General features: G+C 36.9%; 1 protein-coding gene across 11 annotated transcripts in view; it reads left to right on the forward strand.

Moving 5' to 3' along the window:
- Window positions 1–23,690, forward strand: part of tex2 (testis expressed 2) — a 43,357-nt gene that overhangs the window by 4,949 nt on the left and 14,718 nt on the right. For 5 of the 11 annotated variants that reach the window (XM_052552519.1, XM_052552520.1, XM_052552513.1 and 2 more), the window contains one exon: window positions 19,669–21,229. In XM_052552519.1, coding sequence (XP_052408479.1) covers window positions 19,694–21,229 — 1,536 coding nt within the window. In that variant the 5' untranslated portion in view covers window positions 19,669–19,693. Of the gene's footprint in view, window positions 1–13,723; window positions 13,785–14,669; window positions 14,834–18,081; window positions 18,232–19,668; window positions 21,230–23,690 lie in introns of those variants that run through there. The other 6 variants (XM_052552511.1, XM_052552517.1, XM_052552515.1 and 3 more) reach the window with 3 other exon arrangements.

A 23,690-nucleotide genomic window follows, 5' to 3' on the forward strand; every position in this document is an offset into this window, starting at 1 on the left:
TTCTGTGTAAACAGTGATTCACGGATACTGTAGTCACGTCATGTTTCTTTCTGGAAACACTTACATTATCAGAGCATGAGTGAGCAAAACTAACCAGCTGGTCATTACATGTGTTGAAATATTGGATATAACTGTAGATAACAGGGTTTGTTTGTGATTTTATTACATAAATATCATGTTAACAGGTGTTATGTTTAAGTTTTAGGGTTATGCTTTTAACACTGGTTTTTTCATAAACGTGTTTCTCAGTTCATGTGGCCTTACATGAATCAGGCTTCTTATAACTAACCGTTGAGGAGTGTTTAAACAAATTTTATAGCAGGTTAGCATGGGATCAGTCTGTAGTTAATTCCTCTTAACCCATGGCCTCATGAGGTTCATCAGGTCTCTAGACATGTACACTTAATGAGCTCATTATATAGAGCAGAGGCTGTGGGACACTGAACTAACTCATCTCTGTATCCATAGTTACTGCTGCTTTTTCCCATCCTCAATTCATAATTAACAAATATTCGTTGTCATTCAGGTCAGAATTTTTAGTTTTGCAATATATTTGCACAGTCCCCACTTCTTGTTTTAGTAAAGACATGAATGAAGCTGAACAGTATTATCATGCATCTTTATGAAATAAAGTCAAAATACAGAAAAAAATAAACTAATTATGGATTATTTTTGGAACAAATATAAAAACAATATATAGAGTAGTCAATATCAATCAATCAATCACCTTTATTTATATAGTGCTTTAAACAAAATACATTGCGCCAAAGCACTGAACAACATTCATTTGGAAAACAGTGTCTCAATAATGCAAAATGATAGTTAAAGGCAGTTCATCATTGAATTCAGTTATGTCATCTCTGTTCAGTTGAAATAGTGTCTGTTTTAATTTGCAATCAAGTCAATGATATCGCTGTAGATGAAGTGACCCCAACTAAGCAAGCTAGAGGCGACAGCGGCAAGGAACCGAAACTCCATCGGTGACAGAATGGAGAAAAAAACCTTGGGAGAAACCAGGCTCAGTTGGGGGGCCAGTTCTCCTCTGACCAGACGAAACCAGTAGTTCAATTCCAGGCTGCAGCAAAGTCAGATTGTGCAGAAGAATCATCTGTTTCCTGTGGTCTTGTCCTGGTGCTCCTCTGAGACAAGGTCTTTACAGGGGATCTGTATCTGGGGCTCTAGTTGTCCTGGTCTCTGCTGTCTTTCAGGGCAGTAGAGGTCCTTTCTAGGTGCTGATCCACCATCTGGTCTGGATACGTACTGGATCCGGGTGACTGCAGTGACCCTCTGATCTGGACACAGACTGGATCTGGTGGCCACGGTGACCTCGGAACAAGAGAGAAACAGACAAATATTAGCGTAGATGCCATTCTTTTAATGATGTAGAAAGTACGGTGTTATGTGAAGTGTTCCGGTTCCAGTTTACCTAATTAATGCAGCCTAAAAATCCTTTAACGGATTTGGATATTAAAAGCATATTAGTATGTTATGTGTATGCCAGGTTAAAGAGATGGGTCTTTAATCTAGATTTAAACTGCAAGAGTGTGTCTGCCTCCCGAACAATGTTAGGTAGGTTATTCCAGAGTTTAGGCGCCAAATAGGAAAAGGATCTGCCGCCCGCAGTTGATTTTGATATTCTAGGTATTATCAAATTGCCTGAGTTTTGAGAACGTAGCGGACGTAAAGGAGTATAATGTAAAAGGAGCTCATTCAAATACTGAGGTGCTAAACCATTCAGGGCTTTATAAGTAATAAGCAATATTTTAAAATCTATACGATGTTTGATAGGGAGCCAGTGCAGTGTGGACAGGACCGGGCTAATATGGTCATACTTCCTGGTTCTAGTAAGAACTCTTGCTGCTGCATTTTGGACTAGCTGTAGTTTGTTTACCAAGCGTGCAGAACAACCACCCAATAAAGCATTACAATAGTCTAACCTTGAAGTCATAAATGCATGGATTAACATTTCTGCATTTGACATTGAGAGCATAGGCCGTAATTTAGATATATTTTTGAGATGGAAAAATGCAGTTTTACAAATGCTAGAAACGTGGCTTTCTAAGGAAAGATTGCGATCAAGTAGCACACCTAGGTTCCTAACTGATGACGAAGAATTGACAGAGCAACCATCAAGTCTTAGACAGTGTTCTAGGTTATTACAAGTAGAGTTTTTAGGCCCTATGATTAACACCTCTGTTTTTTCTGAATTTAGCAGTAAGAAATTACTCGTCATCCAATTTTTTATATCGACTATGCATTCCATTAGTTTTTCAAATTGGTGTGTTTCACCGGGCTGCGAGGAAATATAGAGCTGCGTATCATCAGCATAACAGTGAAAGCTAACACCATGTTTCCTGATGATATCTCCCAAGGGTAACATATAAAGCGTGAAGAGTAGCGGCCCTAGAACTGAGCCTTGAGGTACTCCATACTGCACTTGTGATCGATATGATACATCTTCATTCACTGCTACGAACTGATGGTGGTCATATAAGTACGATTTAAACCATGCTAATGCACTTCCACTGATGCCAACAAAGTGTTCAAGTCTATGCAAAAGAATGTTGTGGTCAATTGTGTCAAACGCAGCACTAAGATCCAATAAAACTAATAGAGAGATACACCCACGATCAGATGATAAGAGCAGATCATTTGTAACTCTAAGGAGAGCAGTTTCAGTACTATGATACGGTCTAAATCCTGACTGGAAATCCTCACATATACCATTTTTCTCTAAGAAGGAATATAATTGTGAGGATACCACCTTTTCTAGTATCTTGGACAGAAAAGGGAGATTCGAGATTGGTCTATAATTAACTAGTTCTCTGGGGTCAAGTTGTGGCTTTTTTATGAGAGGCTTAATAACAGCCAGTTTGAAGGTTTTGGGGACATATCCTAATGACAATGAGGAATTAATAATAGTCAGAAGAGGACCTATGACTTCTGGAAGCACCTCTTTTAAGAGCTTAGATGGTATAGGGTCTAACATACATGTTGTAAGTTTAGATGATTTAACAAGTTTATACAATTCTTCCTCTCCTATAGTAGAGAATGAGTGGAACTGTTCCTCAGGGGGTCTATAGTGCACTGTCTGATGTGATACTGTAGCTGACGGCTGAATGGTTGCAATTTTATCTCTAATAGTATCGATTTTAGAAGTAAAGTAGTTCATAAAGTCATTACTGCTGTGGTGTTGGGAAATGTCAACACTTGTTGAGGCTTTATTTTTCGTTAATTTAGCCACTGTATTGAATAAATACCTGGGGTTATGTTTGTTTTCTTCTAAAAGAGAAGAAAAGTATTCAGATCTAGCAGTTTTTAATGCTTTTCTGTAGGATATGCTACTTTCCCGCCAAGCAATACGAAATACCTCTAGTTTTGTTTTCCTCCAGCTGCGCTCCATTTTTCGGGCTGCTCTCTTTAGGGTGCGAGTATGCTCATTATACCATGGTGTCAAACTGTTTTCCTTAACCTTTCTTAAGCGTAAAGGAGCAACTGTATTTAAAGTGCTAGAAAAGAGAGAGTTCATAGTTTCTGTTACATCATCAAGTTGTTCTGAGGTTTTGGATATGCTAAGGAATTCGGATACATCAGGAAGATAACTTAAAAAGCAGTCTTTTGTGGTAGAAGTGATGGTTCTTCGATACTTGTAACAAGAAGTAGAATTTACAATTTTGGCTATATGAAGTTTACACAGAACTAAATAATGATCTGAAATATCATCACTTGGCTGAATAATTTCAACACTATCAACATCAATTCCATGTGACAGTATTAAATCTAGAGTATGATTTCGACAATGAGTAGGTCCTGAAACGTGTTGTCTAACACCAATAGAGTTCAGAATGTCTATAAATGCTGATCCCAATGCATCTTTTTCATTAATATAAAATCAAAATTTATATTCTTTTCTGTATAAATAAATATCCCAGGTCTTTTATTGTGCATATTAATCTAGAGAAAATGAAATAATTTTGTTATATAATCTTTCATCAGAATATAATAATATTCTCTGCATTTAAACAACTGTTCTGTTCTGGAAATGTAGACACAGTGTTAGCACACTGTGAGCTGTTGCTTAATCAGGCATGCTGACTTTTTTTGAGGTCAAACGTACTTTCCAGTCAACGTCTCATGACCTTTTCCCATAATATGTACACAATGTTTTTAGGAGCATTTTTCTCTTGTAACATTAATTTCATGACAACAATTTTTTTCCTAAAGATTTCCATTGCTATTACTAAACTCCCTTTTATTTTCATTACAGCATTTACAAGTAAATTATTTGTGAAAATCTTGGGAGTGTGGTCCAGTCATCATAGCTGTATATAGAGGTACAGTATTTATACAATAAAAACTAACTAAACTGACAGCAGAATCAGAGAGTATACGATATATATATGGGTCACAGATGAAAAGGAGTTTTCAAGCATCAAAACAATAAAAGTTTAATTAATATTTTGTTTAATTGTTACATTTTATCTGCTATTCTGTATGACGATAAAACATTATTACTTTATATGTATATAAAAATCACTTTTGTAAATTTAATGTGATGCAGACATCACAATGGCACATCATCTTTGGCCCACATATATCACAATACACATTATACAAAGAGATTGCCAGAAAGAGCAGTGTCATAGATATGCCCAGTATACATGAATGTGCAAAGTGGCTTGTGTACAGTTGTTAGGTATACTGTATAGTAGTTTAACTTGTCTGCATTGTCTCTATTATGCTGTATCACCAGTCTGAGAGCCTGAGGGAAGAAGTTGTCCATGGTATGCCTGGATGATTTACTTTTGAGTCATTTTGTAATGTTCATTATTCTCAGTAGTGATTTCAGTTACTTTAATACAGTTTTTTATATATATATAATTTCAATGAGAGTAAATTACAGGCAGTACAAGAAATACTACAATGATGCATATCACTTAAAGTTTATATTCAATTATTTTTTCACATTATAATAGGGACCGTGAGAGTGCTAATTTCATATGAAACTAATGTAATAATGCAAAAGAAAAATAATAATTATTATTATTATAAATAAATACCAAAACCAACCTAATAGGACCAAAAAAACCCCACTTCATTAACATTTGTCAGATATATAATTCATATAATTTCTAGACCACAAAAAAAACGACTGTTTATAACGTTCCCAGTCTTGACTGAAAACTAAGGGAAGTGGTGGGGGTTTGGCTCTATAGACTAAACTCATTTGCATTTTAGACCAGAGGACCGTTTCGGTTTGCAGATTTGAGACTGAAAATTTGAGTATATACTATGCTGTGTTCTCAAAAATGCAAATGTAGGTGGTTTTGTCTGTAGCATACTGTTTTTCGGTACTTATGTACATGTGTTTTTGTGCATATTGTATGTATGCATTTCTGGTACTGTGAAGCAGAGCAGGTGTGTTTTATAATACAAAGTTATATTGGAGCTAAAGTGGACAGAAAGCGCTGCTGCACCTGGTCTGCCACTCTCTCTTTGTTTCTGTTTCTGTTCTGCTCAGAATAGTAATCTTATTATGTTCACTCTTCAAATCCATTTACAGGCATTTAGATCCGTGCATTTTGTGTTTGACTGTGTCATATTTAGTGTGATTTCATAGCAGTGATGTGTCTTTGTGATAATGCTGATAGCAGAGCAGTTAACCTCTAGCCAAACTTTGCTGATACAAGCCCTTATTTTAGATTTTATTTCTGAGAACCTAACCCAACCCCACCCAAGCACTGACAAATATTCCAAATCTTCTGAAGACAAACCATGGTTTTGTGTGTGGAACAGACCCAAAGTGATTACTGTTTCCATCTGCTGTAATTCTCAAATCACATTAGGTTTGTTGGATTTAACCGATTTGTGAGATTTGCTGCTTGGAAACACAAGAATGTCTGAGTTATGTGGTAAACAGTCTCGTTGGCAGAAACAATGGGCATAAGAATGTTTGGAAATGGCCTTTCTGAATGGGCTTGTTAGGCCATTGCACAGCTAATGAGGCTAAAGTTAATGTTGTTGTATTCACACAGCCCAGAGTAATGTCGTCATCCTGAAACCATGTGACCCGGCCTGAACCTAAAACACTCAGTCTCTGTATAATTCATAACTGTGTAGCTTTATTATGCACAATACAATAAGATGATTGTTCTCCTGTTTTGTTGTTGCAGGAAAATCCAAAGTATAAGCTGTAAAGGCACCACGCCTTTTTTTGGAAAGTTGGCTCATTTGAATTTAAAAAGACAAACATCAAAATAGCTTGCTTTTTACTTTATATGTGAAGCCACACCTTTGGTTAAAAAAATTTATCCATGTGAATTGTAATTCTAAGTACTTTTTTTTTTACTTGATTTGCTTATTAGTAACATGTTATAAAAATATAGAAAAGGTTCCTTAGTGCTTTTTCTCATGTTCTTGAACAAGTTCGCTAAAATGGTTAAAAGTAGTCCTAGTTGTTCCTTTGAAATTGGTTTTGATGTAACCAGCTCTCACAGTAACACGTACCACTGTTAGGTAATTTTACAATAATTGTGCTACTCGATCATGCTGATATCTTGCTGACCAAAAACTGAAATCCAGTCTCTGTTGAGGGAATATTGGATCCAGTTTCCTTAACAAAAGCACATCTGAAGATACATTTTTTTGTCTGGTATCCAAAATATACAGCAGATTTTTGTCTGTTCCCTAAAACCAGTTAGCAAAACTATATTTTGTCTGGTTCCAAAAACTAAAAGTCTTCAGCCTGAGAGGTTTAAAACAAGCCGTGAAAAAGCAGGAAGCGTAAAAATGTACATTGTTGAGTAATCTTATTTGCATATGTTTCAGTGATTACTTCATCTCTACTTTGTCAGGATTTTGTCTTTACTTGACTTCGTCCTGTAGTCAGTCTGGGCAGCACAAATAAGTCAGTGTACTTGCTCATTCATGACATATCAAATACTGTTTCCAGGTCCAAGTATCTAGTCAATTTAAAGTCAGACTGAAATCTTTATCTCTATAATTATCTAGATTAGAAAACGTTTAGGATCAAATATTTTTTGAGGAATACTAACACACACTATTAGCACCATTTGTTGTTTACTTTATTTTTTATTATTATTTGCTAATAAAAAAAAACAAATGGATTATTTTTTTTATCAATATGTTCATGTCTTTTAGATGTTGAAGGAGGTTTAGTTAGCCACCTGTCAGTTTTTCTATATTTACAATATTATTTATATCGGGTTACTCTAGTTCTCGCTCTCATTTCTGCTTCTGAAGACCAATCATAAGAAAAAATGTAAGAACATTCTAAAGAAATGTTTTGGGGAAGAGAAATGTTTCTTCTCTTCATTTTTAAGTTAGCAAATAAGAAGAAAATAGTAGTAGGAGGAATTTTATTCCTATGTTCTGTGAATCTGACGTGTGATTTACGGATCGATTTAAGCTCAAGTTTCAACTATGAAGACTGCTTTCAAAATCCCTTACACTTCACATCCTGGGAAACACCAAGAGAAAAAAAGGTCTGTGAGCTTGTGATTAAAATCAGTTTGTTCCCTCTTTAGGGCTTAGAAACTTAATAAGACCCCAGTCTATTTCTAGGATAACAATGATATAATAATAATGGTAGTGATAACATGATAATAACCTCAGTCACATGTCATCACCGTTCTAGAAAAAACCAGTGCCATTACATAGGGTCTGAACATCTACAGCTACCGGTACTTGGTTTGAGTCTTTGAGGATCTGGTCTTGACTAACTCAGTAAGTTCTAACTGGATATAGCAGAAAACCAGATTAGGTTCATCCATCCATCCATTGTCCTGAGGTCCCATCAGGATGCTAGAGTATATACCTGCATCTTGGACCAGAGTTGGTTAGGTCATATTTCTCTGTAACACTTTAGTTTAGAGACAAATTCTCAAGTTGTTATTAACATATTGCCTTTTTATTAGCACTTATAAAGCACATATTCTGCATGACCATATTTCAGTTTCCTTAATCCTAGCACATACCTACACTTAACAACTACCTTACTAACTATTAATAAGATTCAAATAAGAATTTATTGAGGCAAAAGTCACAGTTAATTGTTAATTAACAGTAAAAATTGGTCCCCAAACTAAATTGTGTCCTTTTTCTCATGTGTGTGTTAAGTCAGTCTTGGTACACATGTGTCCTGTTACACATTTCCAAAAAGGCAATATTTCACCTGCTAAAACCAATTTGTTCCCATAATGTTTGGATAACCCGTATTCCCTCTCGGTTTTCCACACATGGTTTCATTCCATTTCATACCTGGGTTTCTTCCTGTCCGTGTTGGCATATGTTGGCATGACAACGATCCACCTCATGGATGGCAGATGTGTGTCAGGAGCTGAAACCTTTTGTTCCAACTTATACCAACACTTACCTTTTTCTATTCTATTGTATTCTATTCTATTTTATTATATATATATATATATATATATATATATATATATATATATATATATATATATATATATATATAAAGACTGTGCTAGACTAACTGTGACTTGTCATGGCACTTGTATACATACTGTTGTTGTTCTCTCAATGATCTGATTGGTTCTATTGTTCTCATTTGTAAGTTGCTTTGGATAAAAGCGTCTGCTAAATGATTAAATGTAAATGTTCAGGAAATATGATGCACTCTTTATTACCTGCGATAATAGTGCGATTGTTTCGTCTCACTGCTTGTCTGATGGAGGACATGCTGTTTTCATTTCCTGAACAGGTGGCTTTGTGTGGGCTCACAGGAAATGAACAAGTGATAAGCAGAAAATATTGAAATCAGTAACCGTAATATTGGATTCCCAAACACCTTAGCGACTGAGCGACATGGCAGCCGAATGAGCTTATTTGCTTATTATTATTCATTGTCATTTTATTTACAAATTTATTGTATTTTTTATAACAATATGATTTTTCTGCTTGTGTGCTTCTCCTCAAATGATGTCTGAAGATCATTTTGTCATTATTCTTGGATTAAAGGGGTCATGAACTGAGAAAACCAAAATTCCCTTGATCATTTCACAGGGGTCAATGTACTATAAAAACATCCTGTAAGTTTCACAACTCAAACTTTCTTGTTCTTGTTTCTTTCTTTCCTGCAAAAACGACAGTTTTGGGATCGGGCTGATCCGAATACCATTTTTTGAGCTTTGACGCTTCGGTAGTAATCAACACAGAATAATAAGTAGCTGAACATATTCTCCTCTCTAACTGTGTCTACTCCGGATCCACAACAAAATACAATAGAACCTATTATGTTGTCTACACTGGCTGCAGCGCAGCGTGCCGTGAAAAATTCCTGAATGTAAACTGCTCCAGCTTTCTCTTTATGACATACTGACTCAAATTTCAACAACTGTACACAACAACTGTCCCGTCCGGTGTGGACACAGTGTGATAAATGCTGCAATCTCTATGTGTCTGTCTTTTTGCATTTTTATTATGTCGAGAACCATTCATCCAATCGGCTTCATGTCAAAACAAAAAGACAAACAAAGCACAATTTGGCACAGGCAGGATTTTCAGAAAGATTGAAAGTAAAAGATGATGCTGTGCCAACTAAATTGGATCCAACATTTATATCTGCTATTACAGATTGTTTGATACATATTACGTTATTTATGTGTTTTTCACCTAAATCACAGCACTATTTAGTCAATCAGAAGTGGGTGTATGGGTGTGCCAGTACTAGTATCGGTACCAAACGGTTCATGGGGCAAATTCCAAACAGAAGTGACCATCCCTATACCCTTGTAGTGGGGTCTTTGGAGTGAGCAGGGCACATGCGTGCCATTATTTATTATTTAGCAGTTAGGAATGCACTTGGCAAAAGAAATGACTGATTTCCTCATTATGTGTTGTCACAGGAACATGCCAGCTGAAAATAATGAGCAAATTAGTCACTCCTTTTGCAAAGTGTATTCCTAACGACTACATAATGGTACGCACTTGCCCAGCTTACTTAAAAAGTCCCCACTCCATGGTGATAGGGATGATCACTTCCATCAGTACCAAAACAAGTAATAGCACACCTCTAGTGGCTGTTTACTTCAGTCAACAATCCGCAATGCTACAGTTTTTTGATGTACAAATTTTGACAATATTATAAATGGACTTCAGTGAACAGTACAAAATAAAAAAATAAAGGCAGTTCATGATCCCTTTAAAGGTATTGTTCACCCAAAAATTAAAATGTGATGTTTATCTGCTTACCCCCAGGGCATCCAAGATGTAGATGACTTTGTTTCTTCAGTAGAATAGAAATAAAGATTGAACTCAAACAGTTGCAGTCTGTTAGTCAAATAATGTAAGTGAATGGGAAACACGGCTTTGAGAGTAAAAAAACATACAGAAGAAAATCAAATTAAACCCTGCAGCTTGTGACAATACATTGATGTGTAAAGACACAAAACGATCAGTCTGTGCAAGGATCTGAACAGTATTTATATAGTTTTTTACCTCGGATTCACCACAATGTCTGAACTGTCCTGATTATGTTTGCCCTCACATCTTCTTCTTGCTGTATGGAGAACCGCAGACTTATAAGTGCATTACCACCACCTATCTCTCAAATAGACCATTGACACTCTATCTACAATTTCAGGGCCCTATTTTAACCTAAACGCAAAGTGTAAAGCGCACGGCGCAGGTACACTCAGCCAAATCCACTTTTGCTATTTTAACAATGGAAGAACCGTCCGTGCTCCGGGGCGCATTTTTGGAATGGGTTGTCCCTATTCTCTTAATGAGTGATGGGCGTAACACAATTCACCAATCAGAGTGTCATCTCCCATTCCCTTTAAGAGCGAGATGTGCTTGTGCCAGGGCAGATTGGTATTTAAATGGCAAAATTTTTGGCGGAAAAGCTGAACGCATCTCAAGCGAAGAAACCGATCTGCTCGTGCACGAAGCTAAAGAACGCGAGCAGATCATCTACGGGACAAGCAGGAATCCACCAAAGCTCAGCTCGATGAGTCAGTTAATATATATGTGTGTGTATTGGCACGATTGTTCAATTAATTAGCCAATTTCATTCATCATTATAAGTAGTAATAGGCCGAATTGCAAATAGGTAGCCTAAGGGGCCGTTCACATATCACTAAAACGTGTGGAAAATGCTAGGCATGCCGCTTTCTCCTTTCCAAAGCGCTCGGGCAGAAGCGCTCCTGAGGCATCTGCCATTGGTTAGCAACAATGACGCGCTCTCTCCATGAAGACGCAAAATTTCAGCAAAGGATAAATGGATTTGCAGCACAAAAAATCACTTTCAGTAGCTCTGCTACTTAATTTATTTCAAAATGGCAATCCATATACAGCTATGATCAGCTGGCTGAGCTTTCAACGTTAATACTGGAAAGGATGAAGCTAATTGGTTAGTTCTTGTCACATGACCTGCGGTGCGCTTGCGGATCTCTGAAAAGTTGAGATGTTTTTGACTCGATGCGGTGCGGACGTGCCTTGAAAAAACGCATCCCTGTGTGTGTTATATATTTCCATTCACTTCCATTATATGACTGACAGACTGCAACGGTTTGAGTTAAAAATCTTTATTGTGCTCTACTGAAGAAATAAAGGTTAAGAAGATAAACAGCCCAAAAATTTTCATTTTTGCGTGAACTATTTTTTAAGGCATCCATGCACTAGTTGAATAAAAACATAAGTAGCTAAAAATAGATTTTTGCAACAAATAACAGTCAGCCATTGATGTTGTGGTTAACAAGCACACATAGATTACTCATGACAAATTAAAGCCAAAATATTTTTTTCTTTCTTATTCATTATGCATCTTTCTTATCTCTAGAACTCTGTTTCTTCTGTTTTGTAGCATCTTGCTGATTTGTATTATCTGTTCACATAGTGTATGAACAGTGTATGTTCTGTATTAAGATGAATCTATTTTTGATCTGCTCTGTTTGGAGATTAAACGCTCCCTGCAGATCTCAGATATTCTTTTCAGCTCGTTCACAAGCACCTCCTGTGGCCTGTGGGCTGAATATGGCCATCTCCCACTGTCCTGCATCCTGTTCTTCACTCCGCAGTGTACAGACTACATTAGTGCTTCCTGACTGCTCCATTAGACAGTCTCAGAAACCCCCTCACACACACAGTGAGTAACAGTGAGAAGTTGTACCAGCCTGGTGGGCTCCCATGAGGAGACCCATCGTGCATTGTATGCGCCAGTAATTTAATTTATTATGGCATTGTGTCCTGACCAGACTGATAGGAATTTCACAAGCAAAATCTTTACTGGTAGTGTTCAAATGGTATAATGTGACTGAAGCTTCTCTAGCCAATGAATTAAAGTCCGCTTTATCAACAATTTACTGTTTTTAGTACACTTTCCTGGTGTAATTTTGTAAAATTGTTTGCTGTTTGCAATACTTTCCTGTGCAGGTTCATAATTAATAAAAGGCAAATGTATGTTTAGGCTGTTATGGACAATATCTTAAATTTAATGGCAATATGTTAATAAAGATTTAAAAAATAACAACAAAAAATTATAGTTAAAAAGTTAAATGTCACCAGTGTGATACATGGAGAAGTGCTGGAGGATGAACTTGACGTTTAGCCTCTAATTTCCGGTCAGAAATCCACCTCACAAGTGGTTGGCAGTATGCTCTGCAAACTCACATTCAGTACCGACTCCATTTTAATATGCACTTACCACCATCCAGTCAGATCCTGATAAATCAAGTTCAGCCCTACATTATTTCATTGCTGAATATCTTGTTTCACATAGAAGTGCGTCACAGATGTTAATTGGATTGAGTTGAATGCTTGGTATCATGTTGACTTTAAGTGCATGAATCTCAGATATCTTGGGTGGAGTTCTGGGGTTTTTAAGTTCTGGGGTCTCATTTATAAAACTTTATAAATCTACTCCGTAGATTTCATCCTAAAAGTGTATGCAGGCACAAAAGCTAGATTTTGCGTATGCACAAAAGTTTTCTAGTTTTATAAAAATGTTTGCCAGAACCAGCAAAAATCTAAAATAAAAATCTCCTTATATCTCTCCCCAAAATCACCATATATGGAGCTTACAATGCCTAGTTTTACTATGCATAACCTCATCTGCTTATCATTTTCATGCAAATTCCCATGCACGTGACACCATGTTTAACACAGAGACATCAAGGAAATATGAGATACGGATTATAATACCATTTGTGCCTGTATCCTTGTTTTGTTTCATAATAAATGTATGAAAATGTAAATAAAAACAAAATGGTTTAAAGTAGTTCTCAGATATATTTTAGTTGGTCTCATTCTTTTACACTGGCCAAATAGTATATCAATTGTTTTAAACAATTCAAATCAAATTAAATGTATGCAGTTTTGCTGATAAGATGAACATATTTTAGCTATTTTTAGTGGAAACACATATTCAACATGCAAATCTCACCATTCTATCCTAGTTATATCCTTCAAGTATAGTGGTATTTTTCATAAATGTTTTAGAGATAACGTCACATGACATTAACACATCCGTGCAGCTGTGGTTGTACAGCAAGGTATTAACATTGCTCCTATTCAAAGATTTAGCATCCAAAAATGAAACATTTTTATCAAACTTAGAATTGCCTTAATCTTTTAAACAACAAAGAAGTAGTGATCAAACTACTTTTTAAATTCATGAATCTATGTACCAACATAAAAGTAACATTTTCTTTTTATTCTCAGAAAGTGATGAAATAGTAAAATCATCCAGTGTCAGTTTTCTGCTGCATCCAGTAATGTCCTGCTCCATCATGTCAGTGTTTATAATGGTGAGTCTTTCTTGTGTCTGGCACTGTTCTGATGTTTCCTGAGATTGGCACTGGACGTCCACATTAATTGAATGTGAGTGCTGAATCAATGCTAGTAATGCAAATCAGCACTGTAATGCTGTAAAAGAGTCTTCTCTCTCTCTCTCTCTTTGTTCTTTTAAAATGTGCTTTGCCATCTGTCAGTAAATTGTACTTTAAATATGGAAGACTTTTTAAAAATGTAATACTCAAATGGATCCTGCTTTGATTTTGATTGACTGAGCGAAGTGATAAGCCATTGCAAAAACAAACACACACCTTGCACCTCATTACATCAGTATTATGGTAGCGCCGTCCATGTGTTGCTTGGCAAGAAACTAACCTACTGCCTGTATAAGAAATTTAATGTAAGGCTAATGCTGTAAAACAATTTAAATATTTTTTTTTTATTATTTTTAAAACTAGGTTACATAAAACAGCTCAAAACTTCTTAAAATGAACAGCATATAGTTTACTGAGAAGATAAGAGCATTATCTGTCATTAATGCCGATTAAAATAAAATCTAGCATCATGTACCATAAGTGGCATGTTTTTTTTAATTTTATTTAATTTAATTGTTTGTTTTTTTACTGAATCATTTTTTATTCATTTTTTGCTTTGTGTTTATATAGCACATACCTAAAGCCATATACATTTTAGTGCACAGTATAAATTATGTTATTCATAATATTACATTACAACATGGTTAAAATGAATACAGACTCTTTGTACTGTTACATACACGACTTGGGCTTAAAGGCCAAAGTACAAATTTGTCCTTGTTTGCTCCGTCTTGTGAACAGTGCATGTGACATACTTTTCGTCATAAGCACAGTCAGCTGACCACATGGACTTTGAGTCTTTTGAGTGCTCAGAAGGTCTACTAGTTAGTGTGCACAACGAACACATCCATTGAAGCTCACAGTCAATGGAGTATGCAGTAATTTGAATGGCTTGCACACTCAACTGTGCGCTAGACGGAGCGGAGTAAGAAATGAAGTATAGCCAGGCCTTAAATACTCAATTTTAAGTAAGTTTCATTAATTACACTAGTGTCATTTTCTCATGTACCCACAGCTACACATTAACTACACAACAGCTTTGACAAACTTGTTTTTTTTTTCAGTTCAATTAATTTTACTACTACAATATTTAGTAGAATGTATTCTGTAGTAATCAGTTTGTGATTTCACCTGACATTCTGTTCTTTTATTGCCCACCCTACATCTATGTTAAAATAATCAGATACAGTATGTTAGTAAGATATTATTCATGAACCATTAGGGATATTTTCACCCACTAAATGATCAACCTGTTATTGCCTAATCCATCACCTCAGTGATCCTAATGGGATGCAATTTTGGTTCAAAATGTTTACTTCGTAATTTGTTGTCAGATGTTAAAAGCAATGTTTTGTGTTTTTTGTATAGTATACTAATAGGGGTGTAATCAGTATGGGTCTTTCGACACAGCATAGTTTTAAACACTGCACGAGTGGAACTTCATTGGAAAATTCCAGTTTTATATATTGTTTCTTTTGATAAGAAACAGTCTCATCTTTTAAATTATGTAAATTTGTCAGGAAATTCTAACAATAAATTCCATTTTGGAGGAATTATATTTTACTTTACCTGTTAGTGATGTCTTAGTTATGTATGTTTAAATAAATCTGTCATGAAACAAGTTATGACAGCCACATTTGTAAATGTATATATTTCTACAACAAATAAAATATAATTTAAAAGGTCATTTAAAAAAAAAAAACACTTTTTAGTGTTGATTACTATATTTAAAAATAAATAGTAATTAAATTTAAGTTTGGACTCTCTTGTTAATTGTAACCTTATAGTAATGTAAAAGGGCTCTCTATAGTTTGTAGCAGAAGCTGAGGCATATTTTAAAATGTATTTAAAGTCACATTTTTTTTTAGCTTTTATTGTGTTTACAGTGTGCAATATAACGTGTTCATGTTTCGTGTGTAAAAAAAAAAAAGTATTTTTCACACAATTCATCTATCTGTATACCGCTATTTTCACTGTCATAAAAACGGGCTGATGACTTCCTTGTTCTATAAAGTCCCTCCTTCAGAGATACACAACAAGTTCTGATTGGGCCAGCGGTTCCTGTGTTGTGATTCGACAGCAGCTTAGCGCACGCGGCCCTCTTGGAAATGCGATTGGGCTAGTTTTGGACTAGTTTTGGGAAGCAAATGGGCAGGATTTGTTTTGAAAACCTGGCAACCCTGATCTGAAAGCATGTGCTGGAGATGTACTTCTAATCACAGAACGCCTTTACTGACGAGATGCGCATGAAAATCGCATTCAATTTTTTTGCACATCCCTACCATCTAGTTAACAAAGCTAAACAGCGTTGCCCTTTGTGTAATAAGTTACAGAAACTGTTAAACGCACCAACTTAAATAATAAAATACACTTACCGGTTGTGGTCCATAAACGAATGCCTTCTCCAGACAAAGAGGGAACTGCTTCATCTTTCAAGAATAATCTTTGTGCGAATCCGGCATTAAACTGATTGACATTGAGCAAACTGTCCTCAGCAAAATGTGCTGCACATAGTTTTGTATGTGGATTATAATTTTCGGGAACTGAGTTAAACTGTAAATTGTAACCATTAATCTCCAAGTACAGCTTCCCTGGGAAGCCCAAACAAAGGTGATTGGACTCCGAGATGAAAATAACAGTGTTTCGATGACATGGCGACAAACATACTCTATAAACGCAATTCTTCCTCTTCTCAGTCGGAGCGCAACAAGACTACGTCCCCTTTTTTGTGTATTCCTGTGGGCGGAGGTTAGTCAAAAAATGGTTCTAGTGACATCATTACTTCAGGAACTAGAGGGATGTAGTCCGAACTGGTCGTTCGATGTAGGCGACTTGTGTTAAATAAAATATCTCGCTTGGCATTGAACTTTGAGCTTAATAATTTTACAGATATTATTTATACTCTATCAACAACATTACACACTAACTAAAGTTTAAAACATGGGATCATGAAGAATGGGACCTTTAAAGAAAGAGCAAATTGTTCAGTAAACAATCAATTAATTTAATTTAAAAAAGCAATTTTATGTTTAGATTTTTTCCCCCGCTGTACTGAAACCACACCAAACTGTGATGTCAAAACCGAGGTATGCACCAAACAGTCATGTTTGTGTCATGTTACACCCATATATATATATATATATATCTATATATATAGATATAGATATATATAGATAGACAGATAGATAATATGTATTGTTGGAAGGTCATGTAAAGAGCCTACATAGAGTACATTTGAGTTCATTTGAAATCATAAAAAGTATAACTGGCTTTGTGCCCTAGTTGAGCACTCTGTCTCTCAGTTGAGGAAGTATATTTGATGTGATGTCTCATCTCTTTGGTGTCGTTGTTTTAGTGCTTTACCCTTGACTGCTTTGATCAGCTTTAAATTCAGCATTCTCTTTTGCTCCCATTCTTTTCCTTGTTGTGAGAAGCTTCAAACAGCTCTCGTCCCAGCAGTGACTCCCTTCAAAGACTGCCTTTATTATATATTCTTAAGGCAGTTTTAGTCAGCTCATAGAGATCATTGCTATATGTAGAAAAACAGGTCAAATTGCCAAATGTAATCAGTGGAAATATGGGTAATTACTGAGGTTCTTAGATGTTGGGAGATAAACTATATGACTCTGATGCATTTCCAGAGTGTGGCCAGCCGTGACAGCAGGACAAGTTTTGGTTTAGAAGTTGTATTTATTTCCTTTAATAATCATTAAGCTCTCCTCCCTGTTGAACAAAGACCAGCTGTCCTTTGGGAGAACTGTTAACAGCAATTTGCCTGCCACTGTTGACTTAACAATAATCTTCTTCCCTTGTGTAGAGAGTAGAAAACCAGAGTTTGTCTGCTGATGCATGAATCATATGAAATGAATGAGAAAATAAAAAGCGGGATGTGCACAATATTAAAAGGGGTTAATTTTGATTACTTACATACATGTTGTGGCATTATGGTAGTGTCCAAATTACACAACTTAGAACTGTTTTTGTTTTAACAGGGAAGTTTGGAGTTCTGAAACTTACAGTATTATTGCACAATGACTCATGCGTCAAGAGCAAGGGAAAAAAATATTTCTCAATATATGACCACTTGTAGTGGTTTCAGATATGTGCTGTCACGTTTGATTTGGTTAAGTTTTGTTCTTGTTTTGATTCATGTCTTTTATTATGTCATGTCTTTTAGTTTGAAGTTTATTCATGTTCACATACCAGTCTTCTTCATTGTTTCCTGTCCCTCAAGTTTCCCTTTCCTTTCTTGATTGTGCTCAGGTGTTCCTTGTTTGTGTCATTAGTTCTATTGTGTGTGTGAATAGCCTACATGTTTCCTTTTCTCTGATGTCAAGATTGGGCTTTTATGTAACCTTCTCCTTTGGTGAGTGTCTTGTTTTTGGATTTGTCAAGTTAAAGTCAAATTTAGTTTGTGTCTAGAATTTGGTGTACTGTTTTTTATATAATAAAAATAAATAAATAAAATAAAGCACTTTAATTCTCAACTTTGACTCACCACAAAGTGGATTGTGCACAAACTGGTTACACTGGTTGCAGGTAAACTAGCTTGAATGATGGGTGATCAGCAAAAGCCGGAAAAAAAACGTGAACATTTTCCTTGTATTAGTTACCAGTAATAGTTTTAAGTGGTCTTTTAAATGAGTAGTTCCCCTAAAAATGCATTGTAATAATATTCTTACATCCCAGATGTGTATGACTGACTTTCTTCAGAGGAGCACAAAGATTTTTAGAGCGGAAAATAAATAAATATATATATTCGAAATTAATGTTACCAAATATTGATGCTCCAAAAAGCACACACAGTTTTCAATGCCAGTCAACGAATGTATTTTGAAGAAAAACAAGAATTGTAATTTCTGGGTAAACTATCCATTTGTTTGTTACCAGTAGCAGTGTTTCTCACAGTAATTTGTCAGTCCTCAGACCCTTCATGAGGGAAAATTTCTACACTTAAAATTCATCAACTTGGTTTACTTTAAAAAATCAAGCGCTCCATCCCCTTTTCAGTAACCATTTTGAACAGGGTTTACAAAAAACTTTGAGCTTATTTGTACCTGGCTTTTAAAGTGGACTCAGACTTCTTTTAGCTGATAGTCTTAGTCCACATAAAGAAGAAAATAAATATTGAAATGTTCAATTTATGTGGTTATTAACATTGATATGAATGTGCCAGAATAAGCCAAAAGACTAAGTAACAGAAAAAAGTCACCCTTGTTAAGCGTTAAGGACTGTAGACCTGTAAGTTTCTGTGGCAACAGGTCAACAGTCTTTTGTCATTGTAAAATGCTATGACCTATGCAAATATGAAAGTAAAGTGAATGGTACATGCCGCTTCCAGATGCAGGCTGAACTCACAGTACATGTAGAGATTACATTTTCCTGTACTAACTGAGACACTAAGAGCATCAGCTGCGTGTGTGTGTAAATAAAGTCATTGCTTGGCTTCACTCAGAAACATGTTTTAGATCAACAAACTGTTTACTTTTTAAACTTAAATCGCAGCCTTTTGTGTTTTGATAATTGCACTTAGCCATATCACAGTTTTAATTCCATTGACATGATTGCCGAAGCAATGGCACGAAACACATTGTTAGAGAACTTTTATAATATTATTATGAGAATTGTTTTCAGTTCATTGTGAAGGTGGGCCACCACAGTTTAGGAAACTAATGGGAAACACTGACCTGAACTAGCTTGTTGTTTTTTTTTGTTTGTTTTTTTTTTTAAGTTTTCAGTATGGGGATGAACTGATGTGACAAGTGTGTATTATTTGTAACCTTTCTCTTCTCTGCACCCACAGGCTCTGAGCTCTTTTGAGTGGTGCCATGACCAGTCAGGGTGGTGGCCATGCAGACACACCAAGCCCCTCTTCCTCCTCCTCTCGATCCTCAGCAGCCCGTAAGGTGCAGGTGCAGCGCTCAATCTCCCGAGATACCATCACCATACACTTTTCTGCCAAGGGAAATGAGGAAGAAGAGGAGGAAGAGGACCTCTACAGGCTAGCTCTTTCTCCTTCTGGCCTTGAACCTGAAGATCAGACTGTAGTCACAGCTCAGGAGGCCAGTGAGGAGCTAATCTCTGAAGGACTGGAAGCAGACATGGTCACAGGACTGTCATCCCAGACCCACAGTTCTGCCTTGGCTATACAGCACCCCTCCATCAGCTTGGGTTGCACGTCCACTTCTAGTCTAGCTAGCTTCTCATGGCCCTCTGAACAGAAGTCGACTGCCCTGGTACCTTCCACCCAATCAGCTTCCTCCTGCTCATCCCCAGCCAGGACCTCTGGCCTTCCCTCAAAGCCCTTCCTCAGTCTAGGCAAGTCCCTTTCCACTGAGGTGGAATCTCGTGAGGTTGCTCCCCAGCCGATAAGGCACCGGCAATTGATGAAGACACTGGTTAAGTCTTTGTCTACAGACACGGCTCGATCCGAACAAGAGGCTTCATCGACTCATCGGCCTCTAGAATCCCGGCTCAATCTGCACCTCTTCAAACCTTTCACCCAGTCTCGCGCTCCTGCCACCAGTGGAGACTCCAAAACTGCTCCCTCATCCCCCCTCACCTCACCCGATAGCCGCTCCTTCTTCAAAGTTCAGGAGATGGAGGCACGTATTGAAGACACAAAGCGCCGTCTGTCAGAGGTCATGTATGAGCCGCTTCAGCTGCTCAGCAAAATCATCGGCGAGGAACCTGTTGGCATCAGCGCAAACACTTCAATGTCCACAACTGCAGGTGTCTCTTACCGATCCAGAAACCTTTCCTCTAGCGCCTCTGAACTTTCCAACCTGTCAGCCCTCAATGGCCACTCAGAAAGCAACAATAACTACTGCATCAAGGAAGAGGAAGACCTGGAGGGCGAAAGTCCTCTTGAGGGGCCAACTGTTGAGCTGCCTTTGCACAAGTCACCTTCTCTCGGATTGGACAGGTGTTTTATGTCAACGCTTGCTCGTCAAGAAGATGAAGAGTTTTGCGAGCTCTACCCCGAAGACTTTGAACTCTGTACTGACACAGAGTTAGATGGAGGAGAGCCTCATTCATCCCAGGTCCGACAGGGGAGCACAGGGGGATGCAGTGAGGAACCTACTGAAGGAGGGGAAGAGGAGGAGGAAGAGGATGAGCCTCCAGGAGTACCCCACAACGCACTGATTCTTCTTATATCTATAGTTTACGGTTGCTTTGTGTTGCCACTACCTACATATGTGTGTTGGGTGTTGATTGGAGTGGTGGCCGGTTTCATGCTAGCAATTTTGGTGGTGTGGCTGTCAGCAAAAGGCAGATCTTCATGTGGCCGTCACAGCAGCTGGAGCAGAAGAGAGAAATGGAACCGGGATCCTCTGGATATCAAAGAACCAACAATTTACAAGGTGGGTTCCAACACTGCTGTCAAAGGTGATTCTTGTGCAGTTGTTAAGGGTGTAGTTTTAAAGAACTAGAAGTTATACAATATATTTTTATTATATATTTTTCAATATATATTTTTATTCACTGTGCATTTCACCATGATTTTTTGGAGATAATTGTTTATACCAGTTATATGGAGGCTTTGCTTGGAAAATATGTCCTCATTGGCTCTGTTCTGAAAATGCTAAATTACCCAAAACAACAACAAATGCTGAATGATAGCAATGAAAAGTAAAAGAGTATAAAGTCAATGTTTATATAATGCCCTTTTGTAATCACAAACTGCCCAAAATTGCAGACCGTCTTTTTCAGAAAGTCCATGTTCTTGCTTTTTAATTTGACACAAAATGTAAGAGAAGTCGTCCTTAGTTACTGTTGCTATTCCCAACAAACACTACACTCATGTTCTCACGCAGTGAAAAATATATTGCAGACCAAAGAGAAAACTAACAACGCTTCAACAGAGAAGACAGAGCACGTTACTTCTGGTATGAAACAATGTTGCAGGAATCTTGCAGGAATTTGTAAAGAAATTCAAACAGTAAATACCATTTTGTGACTCTTTAATGTGTCATGACAGATCACTGTATTGCATCACTTCAAATATGTGAGCCGATTGTCTTTTCATATTTACTTAAAGCACGAAATGAACATGAATTAACATCACAAAGTGTTTTATTTCCACCATGGAATACATCATTTTTCAAGTGTAAAGCCTCCTTTCCAATATCTCAGACAAGCAACAGACTAAGTAATTCATTTCAAATGGAGAGCAATGCGGGAGCTGTGCGTAGTTCTGATCATATGCGTATCAGTGCGTCACTGCAGCTGCCATTAAAAGTCGCAGTTGCTATAGAAACAGTCAGAATTTTGAGACCTGCTCGAATGCACACTGCCTGATCTTGCTTGAATAATATGATTTTTATAATACAATTTGAGCAATATAAACCATATTTATGACACAGTTGATGTCATATTTTTTTGGTGATTTAAATTTGAAGTTTAATCGCAAGCTTAGGGACCATTGCCATTTCAAAGATGACTTGTCTTAAAGGGACTTTGGCTACATTGAAAACAGATGAGCACACATGCTTATACAGCTCCCGATCTGGGCGAAGTTCATAGGATTTTGTTTACAGAATGATAAGAGCACGTTTTAACATATTATTGTATTATTTGACACTTAGTATTTTAACATAAGCACTGCAATCCATACATCATACAGCGCAGGACATGACAGATTTTCTGGTACGCACAACACGTACTTTAAAGATCCTTTTGCATATTGCCATTACTGTGGCAGCCAACATGTATTTATCATCTGGGCCCATATTCACAAAACATTGTATCATATAGCGAAGAGTTCTCCAAAACGGCAGTAAAAGTTTTCTTTTAAAACTTATTCACAAAGCTGCTGAAACAGACTTTTACTAAGGAATACAGAGAAGTCTTAAGCATAAAAGCAAGAGTGGGGTTGACCTTGTTGCTCTGGATGATGTCAGCATGCTTCCTTAAAGGGTTAGTTCACCCAATAATCAAAATTATGTCATTAAAGCTGCAGTAGGTAACTTTTGTAAAAATATATTTTTTACATATTTGTTAAACCTGTCATTATGTCCTGACAGTAGAATATGAGACCGATAATCTGTGAAAAAAATCAAGCTCCTCTGGCTCCTCCCAGTGGTCCTATTGCCATTTGCAGAAAGTCATCAGTTCCCGGTAAGAAACAACCAATCAGAGCTGCAGTCCGTAGATTTGTTTGTGTTCAAAATGTAGAAAAATGTATATAATAAGCGAGTACACCATGAATCCATTTTCCAAACCGTGTTTTTAGCGTGTCCTGAATCACTAGGGTGCACCTATAATTGTTTATATATTGTTTATAAGTGTTTATATTCGGACTATTTTAGATTGCTTCGGGGGTACCGTGGCGGAGTAACCCAGTACCTTTGTGATTCTTCATAGACATAAACAGAGAGAAGTAGTTTCGGCTACGATGTTCTTCCGCAAGACGCAAGCAGTTCTGTTTATTAACCGCTAGAGCGTCAAAAGTTACCTACCGCAGCTTTAATAACTCATCCTCATGTCGTTCCAAACCCATGAGACCTCTGTTCATCTTCAGAACACAGTTTAAGATATTTTAGATTTATCGAAGAGCTCTCAGTCCCTCCATTGAAGCTGTGTGAACGGTATACTGTCCATGTCCAGAAAGGTTTCTGGTTTCTATCGTCTGACAGAAACGGTTCTTGACTCATGAACGAGTCAATTTTTTATTCGTTATCTGGCTCGGCTCGGTGTTCATCTTCAGTTCTCTCTTCACAGCACTTCAGTCAGTGTACTGTTTGAGTACATGAATTACTCCGGAATATTGGTTTGTTTTAACTCCGAGGGAATGTCAGCCACATTTAAAAAGTTATCGGCTTA

Source organism: Carassius gibelio, chromosome B3, assembly GCF_023724105.1.
Source record: "Carassius gibelio isolate Cgi1373 ecotype wild population from Czech Republic chromosome B3, carGib1.2-hapl.c, whole genome shotgun sequence".
Taxonomy (NCBI): Eukaryota; Metazoa; Chordata; class Actinopteri; order Cypriniformes; family Cyprinidae; genus Carassius; species Carassius gibelio.